The sequence below is a fragment of the Etheostoma spectabile genome, chromosome 22 (assembly GCF_008692095.1).
Source record: "Etheostoma spectabile isolate EspeVRDwgs_2016 chromosome 22, UIUC_Espe_1.0, whole genome shotgun sequence".
Lineage (NCBI taxonomy): Eukaryota > Metazoa > Chordata > Actinopteri > Perciformes > Percidae > Etheostoma > Etheostoma spectabile.
Genome location: NC_045754.1, coordinates 20669939 through 20688920, shown reverse-complemented (window position 1 = coordinate 20688920; position 18982 = coordinate 20669939). Strand labels below are relative to the sequence as shown.

The window sequence follows — 18982 nt, the reverse complement described above, 5'->3', positions numbered from 1 at the left end:
GTGAAAATACATGACGCCCAACCGCGTCGCTCCCCCACTGACCCACATATCACACCTAAGTACAGAAAGTCCCAAATAACTGTGCTAAAATCTGCCGTGGCTGTTAATTAATTCTCACAATAGGTCAGCCGGCGGCGGGCTTATGTCGGACATGCTCTGACTGCATCAGCTGAGAATGCAGGGCTGTGTCCCAGAAAATAAAAGCCAGTATGTGACACCTTTATGATGTCAAACCAGATAAATGGCACACTCTCCATGAATACAGGCTTCTGGAATATTGTTTACAGGTAAAACAGCAGAGCTAAAATAAGATTTCCTGCGCCCGTGCTAAGAATAGCCACGATGCAAAACTGTAGCTGTGTGAGAGGAGCTCACGTCTTACAATGGGAGCGAGGAGTGGGAAGCCTCCAGCAGTGAATGATCAATTAGGAAGTCGCTCAGGTACCCCGCGCGCTGTCATGGCTTATTTGGGTTGTTGTTGCCGCTGCTGTCGTTTATTGAGCCCCAGCCATTAGGGTTTGCTGGGGAAGAGGTGATGTTGTGCGCCTGTGCTCCCCCACCCTCTCTTCTTGTTTTTCTCCCTAGGGAAGGCAGTCGTGTCTCCAGTCATTACAGGCGTGTGTGTTTGAGGTGAGTGGGCTGCTGTGTGTCTACGCTGGGCTCTTCAGTTATTTGAAAGCCACCTGCTCCCCTCCTGCCTGCCTGCCTGCCTGCCTGCCTGCCTGCTCAGTCTGTGTTGCAGAAGGGAGGCACTGGCTCATGTCATCGCTCTCTGGGGCATTGCCCCGGCCGTGTTTGTCTGTCTGTCTACCCGTCTGCTTTGGTCTGCCAACTTGTCTGTCCGTCTTTACGTGTCTGTCCTGTTGCAAGGCTTCAGAATGACACTAGTTTGGGGCTCATGGCAGAAACAAGTTTACACACTCTTTATTGTTAGCGTCAACATGTGTGGAGTCTTACTCAGTGCTTGGTAACCCTTGTGTTGTCCTCCAAGGTCAAAAACTGACAAAAATTTGACATTTTTGTCCTTTTTCAGACTTTTTGAGTTTTCACTAACACCACCTTACTACCATTAGTTTTACTACTTTTTGAAATTCATGGTCAATAACCCTCATTTATATAGAATTATACCTAACATTTGAGTTAAAAAAGCAGAAATTAGAAATTATTTTGACTAATAGTTAATATCAGAGAAACAAAAGTGATCAATTTTATTTGCAAAGAGCGTTGTATGGAATCCAATCCATTTTTTGTGGTAAGTTGGTTAAAAAGAAACCCATATTTCAGATATGGACATTTTTAAAAGGGTCAAATTTGACCCGAGGACAACGGGAGGGTTAAGGTAGTGGCAAAGTGCCTGGGTGTTGCCTATAAAAACAGGCTTTATTTAGTTTTAGGGAACTGCATGTTGTGCTCCACAGGAGATTTCGTGGTTCTTTGTTTGAGTGTGGTTACATGCACAACGTTCCACTTCTGGGATTGCTTCGTTGCCGACTGAAATTCCAGATTTCACTCATTCAGGCAGGATATCCATCATCATGGGCATTTTTTTGATGACATTTTAAACTCTGGTGGATTTCTGAGGACTATGGTTACCTGGTCCTCAGATATCTGCAGGGTAAATCCAGACAGCTAGCTAGACTATCTGTCCAACCTGAGTTTTCTGTTGCACGACTAAAACAACTTCTGAAGAACGTGCACATGTTCCACCAAAACAAGTTCCTTCCCGGTTCTTAGCGCAGCCTAAGATGATTGTGATTGGTTCAAAAAACGCCACTAAACCAGAGGAGAGGAGGTTGGAGATCTTATCATGGATGTTGACGGAGGCACCATATGCCCATCCTCTGAGGTCTGCAACCTTGGTGTAATCCTTGACTCCACCCTTTCTTTCTGTCCTCACATCAAATCCATCACCAAATCCGCTTTTTTTCAATTTACGTAAAAACATCTCCAGACTCGAGCCATGACTCTCTGACTCCGTTGCAGAAACCCTCATTCATGCTTTCATGGCCCCCTATTTGGACTACTGCAGTGGAGTACTGTCCGGGGTCCCCAGCAAAACCTTAGACAAGCTCTAGTATTTCCAAAACTCGGCCACCAGGGTCCTCACCAACACCAAAACCTGGCAGCACATCACTCCAACCGCCATCCACCTTCACTGGCTTCCAATTAAGTCCCACATCATTTATAAAATCCTCCTTCTCACCTACAAATCCCTCCACGCCCTGGCCCCACTGTAACTCTCCGACCTCCTCCATCCGTACACCCGACCCCAAAACCTGCGGTCCTCAGACGCTGGCCTGCTCTCCATTCCCCACACCAGAATCTTTCCCTATGGGGACAGAGCCTTTGGTGTTGCAGCCCCATCCCCCTTGAACACCCTTGCTGCAGATATCCAAAATGCTACATCCCTGGACTGGACTTAGCAACAGTAATTCTGTAAAGTGTCCTTGGGTTTCATGAAAGGCGCTATATGAATGAAACGTCATTATAACTAGCTGTATCACAACTAGCAACAGCATTATAATGCTCTTTATGTGTTAATGCCTTAGCAAGGATGATCCAATAATATGAAATAATGTAACACTGAAAGAGCCCATTTTTGCCTGTAAAGTGAATACATTTACTTTTATCTACAAGTACATTGTGCTGCTAATACCTTTTTATATAAATTGGGGTTTTGTTATGCTTACTTAATAAGCATTAGTTCAACAGGGATGTAACAATGCATCAGGAATCAGTTAAAAATCAATGTAACGGGTAAAAACGGTGTCAATAAAAGCTTCAAAATGACTGAAAGAACAGACATCTTGTCAGGAATGTGCTAACTGTGCAGCTTTGTCTGAGAGGATTTAACAGAAAATGTTTGGAATTTTAACTGTAGCTACACACAAACAATTCTGTTTTTAATGACGGGGCAAAGTCCGGGTACAGCTGGCAGAACCTTCTTCTGTTATTTAACGGCTTTATTTCTTAGAGTGTGTTTGCAGGTTTGGTGAGAAACAAGTCAGACTTCACTCTGCATCAACCTCTGTTTGACAGGCAATTAGGGCCATTAGTATGTACAGTTTGTACTTGGTATATTTGTTTATGTCAGCCCTACTCCCTGGAGCCTGTGGCTGGGAGCTGTGATGGTATAATTCACCACTCAGCCTCTTCTTCCGGAAACATGCCGCCTGGAATGACACATATATGAGTCATTCTCAGCGGGGCAAAGGTATCTGCTGGAGGGGGAGGAGGGGGGGGAGACCGAGAATCTCTAACAGCAGTGATTATCATCTGATTGCTTCAACAGCCAGATGACAATGCGCAGCCTAGAACACATGTTGTTTTGTCGTAACCTTAGTGATTATTTATTGAACCTTAGCGATGATGTGTACTCGAATGGGAACTGAAACCTACACTGTGTGGGTCACTTGGGATCAAAGTGTTCACTCATGTGTTTACTCAGAATATCTATTATGCATGCTTGGGAAAATGGACTAACAGGGTTTTAAATGAAAGGGGCTAACTTGGTAGCGATTATGCTAAAGAAAAACTCACAATGGAGCGTCACAAAAGCAATGGCATAATAGGTTATGAAGGGACACAAGGGGGTTTTGGGATAGGATTTCCTTTTGATAGGGAAAGAAAGCACGTAGAGTTTGAGGAAAGAGGCAGGGTGAGGGAGACAGGAGGGGTGAAAGGAAATGCCAATGACACACCGATCAAATAAATGACATAATTGTTCAAAGTTCAACAGCGGTCACCGTCAAGTGAGGTCATAGTCAGTGCTTTTACATGCACAACAGTAACTGGGGTTAAAGTGCCCATATTATGAAAAAAAAAACACTTTTTCTGGGATTTGGGGGGTTATTTTGTGTACTTCCACGCACACAAACTTGGGGGAAAAAAGTATCCATGCAGTTCTGAGTGATATCCAGTTTCCGAATGTCCTCTGTCTTCAGTCTCTGGGTGAGCGGTTCAAAATCTGCACGGCTTTCTACGTCACCTAGCTACTGAGCATGTGTGACTCCCAACAAACATAGTATAGAAGTGAGATATCTCACTCTGGAGCTAAAACAGAGACCTAAACACACAGGGTGAAAACAAGATCTGCAGCAATGTGCAGTACAACAACAATATGGTGTTTTTTGAAAATGGAACCATGGAAACCTAAATAAACCAAAATACAATTATGAACCTGAAAATGAGCAGAATATGGGTGCTTTAAGTGAATAACCGAGTTATGCCAGTATACTGTACATGAACGGGGATGAATGGGGAGAATGACAGGAGTCACTCTACCTCTGCTGCAGTAGGTGGCGCTCTGCCAACGCACAACTGCCATTTCCTCCGTTTGACCTATGTCCACATTACACCAATTAGTAAAATTTGACAACTTATATCAATGTTTCATTTACACATTCTTGTCACAGCGTAGGAACACACAGCATTCACACCAGACGACTGACTGACTTGCTGATTATAACGTTGCATGCTAACTTTGTTAGCTAACTAACATTTATGTTAGCCAATGGCCGCAGCAGGGGCTGCTGGGTCCCTCCACTTTGATGGACAATCTGTTTACCCATCAACCAGACTTTTTTTTGTTTGGTGTCTTAGCAACAACAACTGCTTGCAGCGGTTGTCACTCCCTGATGTAAGTTGAGTGCAGATTTGAGTCGCACATGCTCAGTTGTAAACGGTTTACGGCATAATGTGTCATACTGAAATTAGTGAAATCCATGAAATAATAAACTTTTCTCAATTAAACAATAACAGAAGATGAAAATCATTTCAAAAATGTTTTAGCAAGCTGTGATTATTTGATTGCTAACGTTAGCTCAAAACACCATTCAACTGCCTTTGTTGTATGTGATGCTAACGTGTAGCCAGCAGTGAACAAATTTGGTTAAGTAGGTCCATTTTTACTGTAATGACATTACAGAAGTCTCTTGTTGGCATCTTGTACGCTACTTTTCGCAAAGTGATTGCTAGCTTGTAGCTAAGCTCGCATTCATTTCAGGAACGTTTTAGCTATCTATGATTGTTTGATTGCTAACGTTGACTCAAAACCCCATTCCACCGACTGCCTTTGTTGTGTTTGATTGCTAGCTTGTAGCTAAGCTAGCAGTCATTTCAAAAAAACTTTAGCTATCTATGGTTGTTTGGTTGCTAAAGTTAGCTCAAAACGTCATTCAACTGACAGCCTTTGTTGTCTTTGACGCTAACTTGTAGCCAGCACTGAACCAACTTGGTTAAGTAGGTCCATTTTTACTGTGTTGACATTAGAGAAGTCTCTCGTTAGCATCTTGTATTACTTGTCGCAAAGTGACTTATGCGCGACTCAAATCTGCACTGAACTCACATCGGGGAGTGACAGCGGTGACTCATCATTTAAGGGAGGAGCAGTTGAAGCATGCGCAGACGCTTGAAAAGATCATAGCCTGGTAAAGGTGTACACATGCAGGGATACCACGGTTACTGAAGGAGTTCTTTACCTCTGTTAACCGGGTTATGAGAACTCCGATTTAAACCGGGGTTACATTGTGTGTGAGACATAGGGTCATGGCCTCAACCCGTATATACTGTTTTTTTAGAGTGGCTAGGATTTGGCAACACCAGGCCGTTAGCCTGCCTTCTATCTGTGTCCTAATGTACAGACAGCTGCTGAGTCGACAAAGCCGGTGTTTGGAGTCAACCTTTAAAAGTCACGACCGTGGCAGAAGGTGCAGGAGAGCTGATGTGTTTCCTATACTCCACAGATACCTTAAAGTTCACACTCGGCATTAGCCGCTGCTGATCAGCTTTTTCTGACAAGAAAACACAATTATAATAAAGTAGCACCTCGCAATAAAGATTTTCCAAAGTTCATTCTTTACAGTGCCATAAACTTTCCTTTGATGAATCTCAGAATCTGAATGAGATTTGTTGCCAGAGTCACTGGCATGAAATGTGCCTTGGTGTGTTAGTCTGTGTACAATAGCGATATACATAGGTTTTACTTACATATTTATAATTAATACTTAAGTAGTTGTAAATTGTTGTATACACGTGTGTACATTAATTTTTTAATCTTCATTCTTTTGAATATTTGTTGATTTGATTTCTTGTATATTCTCTATGTATGTGGTGTGTCTGCTATTTTGCTACTGTAGCACTGAAATCTCCCAATTTGGGATCAATAAAAGTCTGTCTATTCATTATCTAGCTATCTATGATAAGGGAATAAACAACAAATACAGACGGCAGCAGAAAACTGAACAACACCATCGACTGTGCACCAACACACGGCGGTGCCACCTTAGATCTTAGATCTTATCCTGCATGTGGCTTCATATAAGGAAGCAGGATCTTAAAGTCTAACTAGTCTAACTTAAATGATCATGGTAAACTTAACTGCGTGGAAAAAGGTCCCCCATTCTGTACCTGCGAAAACAAAACCACTTTTTCTTTTCTTATACCTCCTTTTGCATTTCTTTTCAAACCTTTCTTCAGCAGGAGGAGGAGAGGAGGAGAGGAGTCGGATGACTTCATCCGAAACTGATCTGTGACCCAGATCTGCGGCTATAGATCTGTGTTTGTATAAGCATGATAGGCAAGCAGTGGAGTCACATTGTTCACAGTTGTGTGAGGACAAAGACCCCCTGGGCAGAGACCTGCCTCCCAGGTCACTGGCTCAGAGAGAGAGAGACGTAAGGTTAGATAGAGGGAGGTGACTGGCATTGCATTGTGAAACACAGATTTGCTCTCAGATTAGAACAAGACACAAAACATTTCCTCTTAAAGGATTTATTTTGTATCCAGCAGATAAATTCAGCAAGGCGATGGATCGTGGTTTAGGCCAGGGTCGGCAACCTTGGGCACGGTAGCTCAACCAATGGTGCACAAGCAGAGTGTGTAGAAGAGAGGTTTTTTTTTTGGGAAATGTGCCAAATTCGCATGCCAAAGGACCTCTTTCACATCCATTGGTAGGAGCACAGCCTGTCATTTACGGTAGTTTGAGTGACTTTTTCCCCCCTCCACATTCCACGAAAAGTCCTACTCTGCCTCCGATTGGCTAGTACTTGTTGCTTTTTTCACAGAATGCGACGCAAAAAAAGGATTTTAAGCACCGTACAAGAAGAAAACAGTATTATGTAACCACTTTTTTTCCTACTGAAAATTGAATTCATACCAAGTAAGACAACAATCCCTTTCCTATGACAGGAATGACAAACAGATTACAGCTCTATGTTTTCTGCCACACTGACTATGAAACTATGAGTCAGTGTTACTTTTATTCATGCACTTGGAATTCTCTCCAGAACTGGGTGATACGTGATCCTGTATCAGAGTCTGAGAATACCACGTTCAGCTCAGCATGTTCATGGTCATGGTAACCTGATCGTAACCGCGCACCCCCACTCCCTCCCTCCCTTCTCTTTCTCTCCCACACCTAAAAGTGTACAATGAATACATCCCAGTTCCCCTAATCAGTGGGTTGGGTCTGTGTTTATACCGTGTCCTTGATAAACACCACCCCCGAAACAGCCAAACAGCGCCGGTTCCCACAGAGATTGGCTGGAAAATAATAAAAATACTTAGCATTCCTAAACACTGTATAATGGTAGTAGCCTTTAGTGCAGAGTTGGCATCACTGGAGGGGAAAACAACCTTCAGCCCCTGAATGCACCACCCTGTGTGAAACAATGACCATTGAACTGTCCTGCAGATTTTCCAGCACTTTTAAGATCTAGCACTAAAATCTCTCGCTGCGTGACTGCAATGTTCAAACAAAGCACTGCTTGAAATCTTTCGCTGGCACGGCGTGTTTCCGTATTTTTGGACTCCGCGGTTGAAAGGAATGAATGGAGCTCAGTTTCGGTCTCTTCACTGTTTGTTTTTCCAGAAATGACTATTTGTTTCACTTGAACAGAGAGACTCCTGAGGGCAACAAGAGTGTCTCTGTAGATAAGAGGAACTGCCTCTGTTGCTATTTATTTGAGTGATAACCTCAAGGCCAAATGACTCAGCCTGCATGGTCACTGGTAACTCGCTGTTGTCAAAACACCACCACCATACCCATGGTTACATACAATTACAGCGCTTTGCATGTATTCTTTGCATTCTTTTACATGAATCCTTCTGAAGGACTGATATTGCTGATTTTCAGTTTTCAAAGCAGAACAAATAGGGATTTCAATTTCAATTTTAGTCCAAATCCCTTATTTGTTCAGATTTCAGATTTGTTGTTGTAAAGAATAGGCAGAAAATATGTAACAGTCATACAATTCAAGGGCCGTTATTGTGGGTGACAGTAGCTCAGTCCGTGGGGAGATGGGGTTGCTGGTTCAATTCCCTGTACGGAGTGTGGATTCGTAGCTGGAGAGATGCCACTTCACCCCTTGGGCAGTGTGCTCTTGAGCAAGTATAATAAACAGTATTAATTATTGTAACCCCTCTAAATTATTGGACCAATCGTCCAGTTCTTCTTTTCCTAAAACCCAGCACTAAACCCAGTTACTAGTTACTAAACCCAGCCCATCCCGCTGTATCCAGCTATGCAATTGTTGGTATTATAATAATAATCATGAGAAAAAAAATGAGATGAAATTACGTGACCCTTTCATGAACTGCCGTGAGATTGTGTTGAGATGTAGCCTTAGTTGACCATGTTAGCATGCTAACATGCAAATTGGCACTAGACACAGAGTAGGTCTACAGCTGAGGCAAAGGTGGATGACATGTTATAGTTTTGCAAGTATTTAGTCATGAACCAAAATGTTGGCTTTTGACCTGATGGTGGTGCTAGATGAAGTATCATTACAGTTCATCCTCAGGGGGGCATGAATGTCAGAACAACATTTCATGGCAATCTAGCAAATATTTGTTGTTGACATTTGAGTTAAAATCCCAAATTCCCCCTTGTGGGACTAATAAAGGATACATTAATTAATCTTAATCTTAAATGCCAACCTCATATTGGTGCTGGAGAGAAAGTTGTAGTCAATAGAAGCTTTGAAGGCAATGGTAATGTTGAAAAGCTAGCAAGATTTGGAAGCAGCATCTCCATCTAACCCCTCCCCTTTGAGAAGATGCTAGATCGGATCCGCTAGACGTGTCGACGCCAAAGGCCGTGCCTCATGACCCGCCTTATTCTGCATCAGATTGGTTTGTTCTTACCCTAATCCTAACCAATCCGCACTCCTCGTGCCATAAGTTTTTTATTACTGCCTGGGACGTAGAAGACCATTTCAAAGTATACATAAAATAGTGTATATTAGAAATAGTTACCAACCCTACCTTTTAAGTATTGTGATGAATTGTGATGGACTGTTTTGAATTACGTTGAGATAGCCTCAGCCTTTTTAAAGTGATGTATCCCAAAGGTCATTGTTAATTAATATGGAATTTAATATGTACTGTCACCCAATTAACGAACAACTAAACACAAAGTAATAATGACATTCTTTAAGGCTTAATAGCTGAAGACTCGTCTGCCTAAACCAAAGAGGATCCATTTTTTTTGCAGGTTTTCCACTGTGTGGCAATGTGTGTGCGGGGGGGGAATCAGGGAAGAACCTCCATCATGTCAGAGGTGGACAATATTGATTTCCACCCCAATATATCAACAAACTGATATATCGGTCTGTTCTGAATGCAGGCGCACAAACCAATTCACAAGCCTCCATCACCAAACATCACACGAGTGTCCTGACTGATTGCTGTGTCCCATGCATGTCCGCTCAGACACACACTTCTAAAACACACACTCGCGGAGCCCACTCTTCATTCGCAAGGTCAAGAGCTGCTGGGAGGCGGCGGCTCCTCATTGACGGCCTGATGGAGCTGACACCACGCGACCCATTGTACACACATGTTGATCAGTCCCCAGACGTGGCCTGACAGCGGCGCATAAGGCCAACGTTGAACCATCAATGCATTTCAATGAGAGGCTCTCACTGCTCATGTTTTTGTGTGTGTGGGGGGGGGAAGAAATGTAGCAAGTGGGGGATTGTGGCATATTTGCAGGCTGGACAAGCCTCAACCCTGTGTAATATGTAATCCAAAACCAGGCCAATGATTATCTCCCCTCCCCGCAAGCGCTGACTCAATTCTGATTTATGATTGGAATGAATATTGATTTTCCAGGAGCTTTTTTTCCCCACTCGCTCTTCCCTTCCATTTCTCCTTTTAACAAAAGAGTAAATGATGTATGTGCATTGATTTCCAATCAATTATTTTTATTCTCATTTTATTTAAGCTTGGACAAATTTTCAGTGGTACCCGTGGAGAGCAATGCATCTCTATCAGCCGCGCTGTACCTCATTACTAACTGGCCTTCTGATAGTAGGCAGGGAAATAATGAGGGTGCGTTTTATTCCTGAGTCTGTCGTGTCTGCTTATACATAGTTGGACCATAAATTTGTCTCTGCTTCATTTCTATGACACTGACAAACAAATGAAATACATCCATGTTAACTCTTTCATAATTATGTACCATTGTTATGTACCAAATTCACCCTGACTTTGTGACTCAGATATTCTTATTTTTCTAATGTTTTCACTCATTTCCAAACTTTTTTTACTAGACTTGATCAAACATTAAAATTCAAATTTACTATTTTAAACATCAAGTTCAGTTTTTTCATTGCGAGGAGTGCTCCTGAAAACACTTGTGTCATGTCTTCTTTGGCTCTAGAGGACCTTTTTAATGATTGAAAAAATAACCCCTCATGATGTCATCAGGGTCCTCTCGGCTTCAGATTGTGGCTTAAAAACGTAGTTTGAAGAAGTGGACATTTAGTAGGCAGGACACCCGGTTGAAGATCTCTATATTATTCTATTACCATGATGGAAAACCATGCACGGGTGGGTCTCGAGTGCACCCAGGTTGCACAGAAAAACCCCTTAGAACAACTCACTAATTGAGTTGACAGTGATGCATTAAAATGGGTCATCCTGGAATTGCCCTATTCTGTGGCTACTGGCTGGGCTGGGATTACATAACGATGATAAAGCTGCGGACCTGGTCTTCCAAGATAAAAGCTGCCATGCAGGACCTCGTGCATTCTCTAAATGCTTCGTCTAAGAGGCCTTCTGAAGGAAGTGATTACTGCAGAGCTGCCCACTAAGTCTCCAGTGGGACCCGACGGTGTACAGTTATTCATCAAACACAGACAGTGTAAGCCTTGGCAACTTTGGAAAATGCATGAATAACGAGTGGGTATGTTATTGTGCAATGATAAGCCGTGCATTCTTTTACATTTCCATGTGGTGACAAAAGAAATTTTAGAAGCACTTGGAAACAGACATGGACTCAGTGAGTTTTTCCTCTTCAAAGCAAAGTGTCCACTCAGTCCTAGAGGGACATAATGAATAGCCCCATTAGTAACATAAAAGGAAAGTGGAATTCCTCAGCAGGGCTACTAAGGGCCAACTCGAGGCTTCACAAGGCATCCCATCGCCATATGACTAAATCAGATGCTATGGGTGACAAATATGGCCTCACAGCTGAGAGCAGCACAAAGGACACTCAGTTGTCTACTCGGGCCGGCAGCACAACACTGCCACGCGGAAGACAATGTGGCTCCTGTGTTGAAAGGTTGTTTATCTCATCCGTCGATGGCGTGCCAGGTTGTGGTGCGACTTAATGCTGTGAACTTATGGAATAACTAACTGCAGAAAGAGATGCCTCCTGTGGCACGCGAGTTCTTCTGAGAGAAAGAGGAAATGACAGTGATAAGAATAAGTCAGGATGACGCAATGCCGTTGCCAAATGTGTGATGGAATGTTACTGGAATGAAGAGTCATTCATGAGGCAATATGGCCGGGTACCAATGGGAATCAGACAATACACTGGGATTATGGAAGTTATAATGTCAAAGTTTGTAATGTACGACTCAAATTCTGTGCTTATTGACTTTGAGCACTTTTAATTTCCCAATACAGTGGTTCCAAAGTTATGGATCCAGACCTCAGCTGAAGGGTTATGTCATAAAAAATGATAGAAAAGAGAGTTTTTTGTGCTTCTGCAAACCACAACAATTTTATTTTTTTAAGGTGCATAACAGTGACAGTGACGTTTCAATGTAGAGTTACATCTTTTGCAAATTTATTAATTAATTTTTACTTTCAAATTTCTTTTTTTAGACCGTGAAATAGGGGATACATTCCCATCTTAGGCCTCTAAAAATACAAACTATAGGTTTCATATTGGGTGTGCAAACCACAACAATATTATTTTTTAAGGTGCATAACAGTGACAGTAACGTTTCGATGTAGAGTTACATCTTTTGCAAATTTATTATTTTTTTCTTTCCCTTTTCTTTTTTTAGACTGTGAAATAGGGAATACATCCCCATCTTAGGCTTCTAAAAATACAAACTAAATGTATCATATTGGGTGAGTCAGACATATGGAGAAACAGTAATATAGTTTATTTTTCTACCCGAAACTAAAAACCTACTTGCGATCAGCTATAACCATAATTGTGAAAATTTAAAAAAAGGATTGCGTATAACACGCGTATTTTAGGTTAAGCACCACCTGAACTAAGTCTAGAAATAGACCAGTGTCTACAGTATAAAGTATCAACAACTTTGAAATAAAGTGTATTTTTCTACAAAAAAACAAGAAATAAAATACGGGAGACGGTGGGGTAAATAGTTTATTTGAGAGGCCCATACTTTAAAAAAATATATATATATAAATAGAAAGATATGTCTTAAGGTGCAGAAAAGAAGTACAAGTAATGTCAAAGTGATTTACTAAAGGATTACAAGCCATGTCATTTTCAATGGTAAAGCAAACACAGGCCTACATATACAGTAAATATTGTAGGAATGCAGAAATAATACAGTATATACAATCAGAAATGTGTGATCTGTTGCTCTAAAGTATGAAAAAATGAATTCATTTTTTACGGAAAAATGCCTTTCGTTGTATGCTCACAGCTCATTTGCTGAATCTTGCTGCTAAGTGGCATTTGTGGTTGTTCTGTATGTTATTCTGTATGTATCTTCCTAACTAAACTGGGGTAAAACAAATTCTTTAACTTTGGGGAACTACTATGAATATTAATTCCGCCGCACGCTCTTTTAAGTGCAAATTAGATGTTAAAGCGTTGTTTGAAACCAGCGACGGACTCTGGTGGTGCACTTGTCGGCGATAAAGCAGAAGTCTAAAGTCTATTTTAACACAGTCGGAGAGGAGAAGTGAGGACACATGTTTCCTCTAAAGTCATACATGCACTGATAACACAATGGTGTCCATTAGTCACTGTGTCCCAAGACATGGATTCACTCTCAGTGGCTGTGATGTCAACACACACCCACACACACACACACACACTTCACCACAGTTACAGCCTTGATGAACTCATCTCCTTAAACAGCAGTGTTGCAAGTGCTACTTGTGACACACACACACACACACAGACACACACACACACAGTGGTGACATGTGACTAAGTACTTTCCTCAAGAACTGTACAAATATGAGGTACTTGTACTTTACAAGAGTCTTTTATTTTCATGCCACTTTCTATTTCTACTCCACTACTTTTCAGAGAAAAATATTCTACTTATTACCCCACTATATTAAACTGACATATTAAGTTAGTGTTTCTTTCAAAGATATTTTTTTTGGCAATACATGTGTTGTTAATAAAACACATAGTTTTTTTTAAATACAATGTAGAAGCTGACAACTTCTCAAAGTTTTTTCTGCATTGAGTAATTTTACTTTATATTTGTAGGCCTACATGTTCCTGATGATACTTACTTTTACTTATTTTCAATGCAGGACTTTTACTTGTAATAGAGTATATTTGGTGTTGTATTAGTACGCATACTTGTACTTAAGTAAAGGATCTGAATACTTCACCACAGCACAGAGAGAGATGTTTTCCACTGAAGAGAAATACAACTGTCTCGGCTCACATGCGCTGTCTGTGGAGAAACACGTCGCAGACAGAAAAGACTACAGGGAGAGAGAGAGAGAGGGAGAGAGAGAGAAAGAGAGAGCATCAGCCCGTTATATACATGCCTATAAATAACCAGCCAATCAGCGGCGAGGCACTGGGAGTTAAACGCGCCAATTAAAACGGAGAAGGAACCAAATGAAGTCAGAGTCCGGCCCCGATTGGCCGACTGTGATATCATTTGCCAGCCCTTACGCTGCTCGCCGCTGATTGGCTGAAACCCCGCAAGCGTAATCTTGCCGTGAGGAAAAGGAGGACGGGGGGGAGGGGAGGGGGGGGGGGGGGGGGAGGGGGCCGGGCTTCGAGGTTTGGAATAGGGAAGTTTGCAGAGCGCAGTTGTTCCCCATCCAGTCCAGTGCAGTGTTTGCAAACACCTTGAACACAAGCGCGCGCGAGAGAGAGAGAGAGAGAGAAGAGAGAGAGAGAAGAAGAAGAAGAAGGGGGGGACTGACGGACGGACGCTCGGCTGCTACTGCTGCTGAAAACAAGCGCCTCTACTCCGCTTGCATCGCAGGGGACCCCGCTCTTATTCCTCCCGCTGGCTGTATTTTTTTTTTACCTGACAAACAAGATAGAACTTGCACCTGAATAGGCTTTATTTTTTTATTTTTTTGAAACAAGCTCTGGAGAAAAAAAATGGATGTTCTACCCATGTGCAGCATCTTTCAAGAACTTCAAATAGTTCACGACACGGGCTATTTCTCAGCGTTACCGTCACTGGAGGAGTACTGGCAGCAGGTGAATTAATCTATCAACTGTTTTGTGAAGTCACTGTCTTTTTGGTTTTTTTGCGCTTGTGTGGCAAAGCGGAACTGAGACGCTCGGTTTTGCTTTGATCGATTACACCGCGGTGTTGTTGAATGCGCCACAAGTTCGATACGGCATCGTAACGATTGTAAACACAAGTGCCCCGGTGCCTAGAAGGCGCCCGTCTTTTTATGTTTTTAATGATCCTTTTCGTTGTGGGGCTAGATGAATGGGGACAGACTAACTGCTGGCGCTTTTTACTGCTCTGCTCTATGTGACATGACTTGAGCGCACGAGAGCCGGTGTAGGAGGAAGTAGAATTTCAAATCAGTCAGTCAGTCATTTCAAAATCAGATGTAGCGTGTTGGCTCAGGGTCAGCTCTGTATTTAATGAGGAAATAATGCTTCTTTTCATGAGATGATTCCGTTTTGTTTTGACAGTTTCAGAACATGCATTATGGAGTTTTAAATGTGACAGTGTTTCGACTCCGTGATGAAGAATGTAACATCCTCCTCTCCCTTTTCAAAACATTTATTTTCCTTTTATTAAAAAAAAAAAAAAAAAAAAATTCCATCTATATCATGCTGGGATTTGAATGGCCTATCAAATGTCAGCCATGGCCAATCGCTGCTCGCATGAGTAGGCACTAGTGCAGCTGGAAAATGTTGTGCAAGGCTGCAGAGGCCTGGAGGAAATATTTATTCTGGCTACATCTGCCTTGTCAGCTCCTACTGCCTCCGAGCACCTTCTAATGCATGCCCCCCCCCCCCCCCCCCCCTCGCTTTTTTCAACTTAAATGGCCTCTGAAGGCGACTGGAAGCGGGACTCTTAAGGGGCTGAGGAAGGATGTGATTGCATGTCAGAGGTTTGCATGAGGAAAAGCATCTGAATGATGGCTCATGTTGGGGGGGGGGGGGGGGTTGTTGAGCTGCTTCCTTAAAAGGACTCTTGATACGATCAGTGAGTCATTTGCTGAAATGACAGTGCAGGTTTAGTGTTGGGCTGCGGTCAGGTGAGGAGAGACGGGAGACGTGAGTCACGTGAAGCTGAAGGTGCATGCTGGGATGTTTGGAAGGAGGTTGTTGTGGGGGGGGTTGGGGGGTTGGGGGGTTTGAGGTCAGCCAAGTCCATCAGTGAATTCCGAATCCTGGTATTGCAAATGCATTCATTTACTTCCATTATCAAATAATGATGCCGATTGTTGTCTCCATGAATCATTCACGCCAAAGATGATGTGCTTAATTTGTTTTATCTAGCCAACAGTCCCAAACCCCAAAATGTTTCATGTCACATAAAATATAATACAGACATGCAGCAGATCCTTGTATTCGAGAAGCTGGAACCTGTAAAAAATTCATTTTCTTTTGATTGATTAATGTGTACAGCTGTAATGTCTAAACGTGATAACTAGGAGCCTGGTATGTACCATAAAGACAAGTAGAGTAATTTCTTCAATTTCCTGGTTAGGGCTTCCTGCTGTAAGCACTTAAATAATCTGCCACACGAGGCATTTTGGGGGTATGTGCCCATGCATCATTTAAAAGGATTTCCCACACAGCAGCATTTTGCTGGCGTGTGAATGAATGGGGGGGCCGCTGTTGTAATTCATTCATTCTGACTGTATCTTCTCACCCGACCAGACATGCTTGGAGTTGGAGCGCTACCTCCAGAGCGAGCCTTACGTCTCCACAGCCGACCTCAAGTTCGACAGCCAGGAGGACCTCTGGAGTAAGTTGATCTTGGCCTGCGGGGACAAGGCCAAGGCCGAGTCCGACCCCAAGCTGCCCGCGGCCCACGAGGAGGACAATCAGGACAGCCAAATCTTGGACACCAACAGTGTGAATTCTGACGCCAGCAGCGAAGCTTCAGACAGTTCTGAGGAGCTCTCGCCCATACACAGCTTTACCTCCAACCCTCTGGGCTCCGTCTTGGTTGGCTCTGGACCTTTTAGCCCCTCCATCATAAGCACTCCCCCGTCCTCTCCGGAGGCCAATTTGGAGGCCGGCGGCGTGACTAACGGCTGGGTCGCCACGCACGCAGAGTTGCACTTGCCGGTCAAAATCAGGAGTGGCGGGGTGGCAAAGAGCACGGAAAAGACGGGACTCATCTGCGGGGACGCGTCCCCGGACGGCAGGAGACGAGTACACAGGTGTAACTTCAACGGGTGTCGCAAGGTTTACACGAAGAGCTCCCACCTAAAAGCACACCAGCGCACTCACACAGGTGAGTCTCAAGCACCTATCAGAGCCGAGCTGGCCCGTATCAAAACCACATGTGATGTATCTCTGATGGAACAGAAAAGTACTACAGAGAACCGACGTGAGGGTCTTCTCTGCTGCAAAATCAATTCATTCAACAAAAAAAAAGCCCTTTTTTTTTATTGAGTGAATGGCGGAAGTGCTTTCAATTCAGTCTTCCACCTTGATGGCATTGTCCATCCATTGTGTAATGTAATTAAAGGTCCACATTGCATGATGCCCTCAGCTGGCGTACTGAGTATTAGCTCTGCATGGCTGGATACCTAAACTGTGACCTAATCTATCTGGAATGTGACTGACTGAGCCAGAGAGTGGGCGGGCGAGAGAGGGGAGGAGGGGTAGCACATGGGAGATAAAAGGACTTGAAAACAGATTGAGTTTCACCATGGGAAAGCGGTGAATGGGCGGGGAGCCTGGGGGGCGCGGAGTTGGAAGGGCTCTGAATGGTCACTTGAGTGTTTTTTTTCTTCTTATTTTTGACTAGCAGCGTGAAATTTGCACGTGTGACTTTTTCCCTTCCACATTCACTTCACATTCAGCTGCACAGTATCGCTCTTAGCATTCTTCGCATGTTTCAGGTTGTTAAAACGCAGCTAGTGGTCCAACAGGTCCAGCGGAATCTGGGTCTCGGGTGTCTTGTCAGCGCTTATGTCATCTGCCCTGGCCCTGGGATGATTGATATGGACGCAATTTGAATAACAACAGATCAAAGTTGACCAATCACAGCCTGAGCGGGAGAGCATTCCTTGTAGTGCCTTGAGCTCAATTAACCCCCCGCCCCCCCCCTTGTTTGTCCTGCAGGTGAAAAGCCTTACAGGTGTTCATGGAGGGGCTGCGAGTGGCGTTTTGCACGAAGCGACGAGTTGACCAGACACTTCAGGAAGCACACTGGGCAAAGCCATTTAAATGCAGTCACTGTGACAGGTAAGACCCCCCCCCCCCCCCACACACACACACACACACATACACACACACACACAGATGCCAGGCATGCACTCGTGACGTGCACCACTGTTGCTGTGATCTATTTGTTTTGCCATCCAGATAAGGATGCCTGTCTGAGACACCGAGAGCAACAAAACACGAGAGCTAGATATCAGGACCAGCCTTGAAAATCCAGTATCGGCTGCAGTTTACGATTATTTTCATTGTTGAAAAAATGTAATTGATTAGCTGTTAGGTCTATAAAATGTCAGGAAATTGTGAAAAATGTCGCTCAGTGTTTCCTAAGATGACGTCCCCAAACGTCCACAACTCTTCCATTAAATGTCCAAGAGGAGTGAAGGAACTATAGAATATTCACATTGAAGAAGCTGGAATCAAAGAATTTCCATTTTCTTTCATAAGAAACCGGATTAGTTGCTTATGATATGACATACTTGCCGATTAATTTAATAGCTGACTACTTTGATTCATTCAGTCGATGAATCTGTGCAGCTCTAATCAGGAGGTCATTGACCAGCTGTCCATCTTTGCATTGTGACTGACTTCCTTCCCCCCTCCTCCCATCTGTCCCCAGATGTTTCTCCAGGTCCGACCATCTGGCTCTTCACATGAAGAGACACGTCTAGGGCAGGCCGAGCTTCAACCAAGCAACGCAGAGAAGAGGAAAGTTTGAAAGGAGGAATTGAGAGAAAAAAAAAAAAAAAGCAAACGCCGTCTCCCGACCAGTCTCTTGGTTGAACTGTCCCAGAACAGAGTGGCGGGAGTGTGTTCCAGCCAAAGCATGCCGTTTTTGCACCATACTGAAACCCAGTGCCTCCGGGACCTCTCTTTGGAGAAAGGCGCTCTGAAGGTTGTCTGTTGCAACAAAAAGGAAGATTGAGATTGAGGACTTACAACACACACAAAAAAGACAGCAAAAAAAGAAGATAAAAGACACAAACAAAAAAGGCTGAATGATTTGTATGTATGGTGCATGATGTTTTTTTTTGGGGGGGGGGCATCTCCCGGACAGCAGATACACTGGTACAAAAACTGTCTGAGGTAAGCATGTGTGCACTGTGAATGTCTGAGATTGGTTGACCGGCC

The 18982-nt window shown here is 43.4% G+C and overlaps 1 protein-coding gene across 1 annotated transcript; it reads left to right on the top strand.

Annotated features, from left to right (window-relative positions):
- Positions 1–14356: 14356 nt before the first annotated feature.
- Positions 14357–18766, top strand: klf6a (Kruppel like factor 6a). The gene is given in 5 exon segments (XM_032503595.1): positions 14357–14683; positions 16334–16916; positions 17753–17842; positions 17845–17875; positions 18471–18766. Coding segments are annotated over 5 exon segments (858 nt in total). The 5' UTR covers positions 14357–14581; the 3' UTR covers positions 18523–18766.
- The last annotated feature ends 216 nt before the right edge of the window (positions 18767–18982 follow it).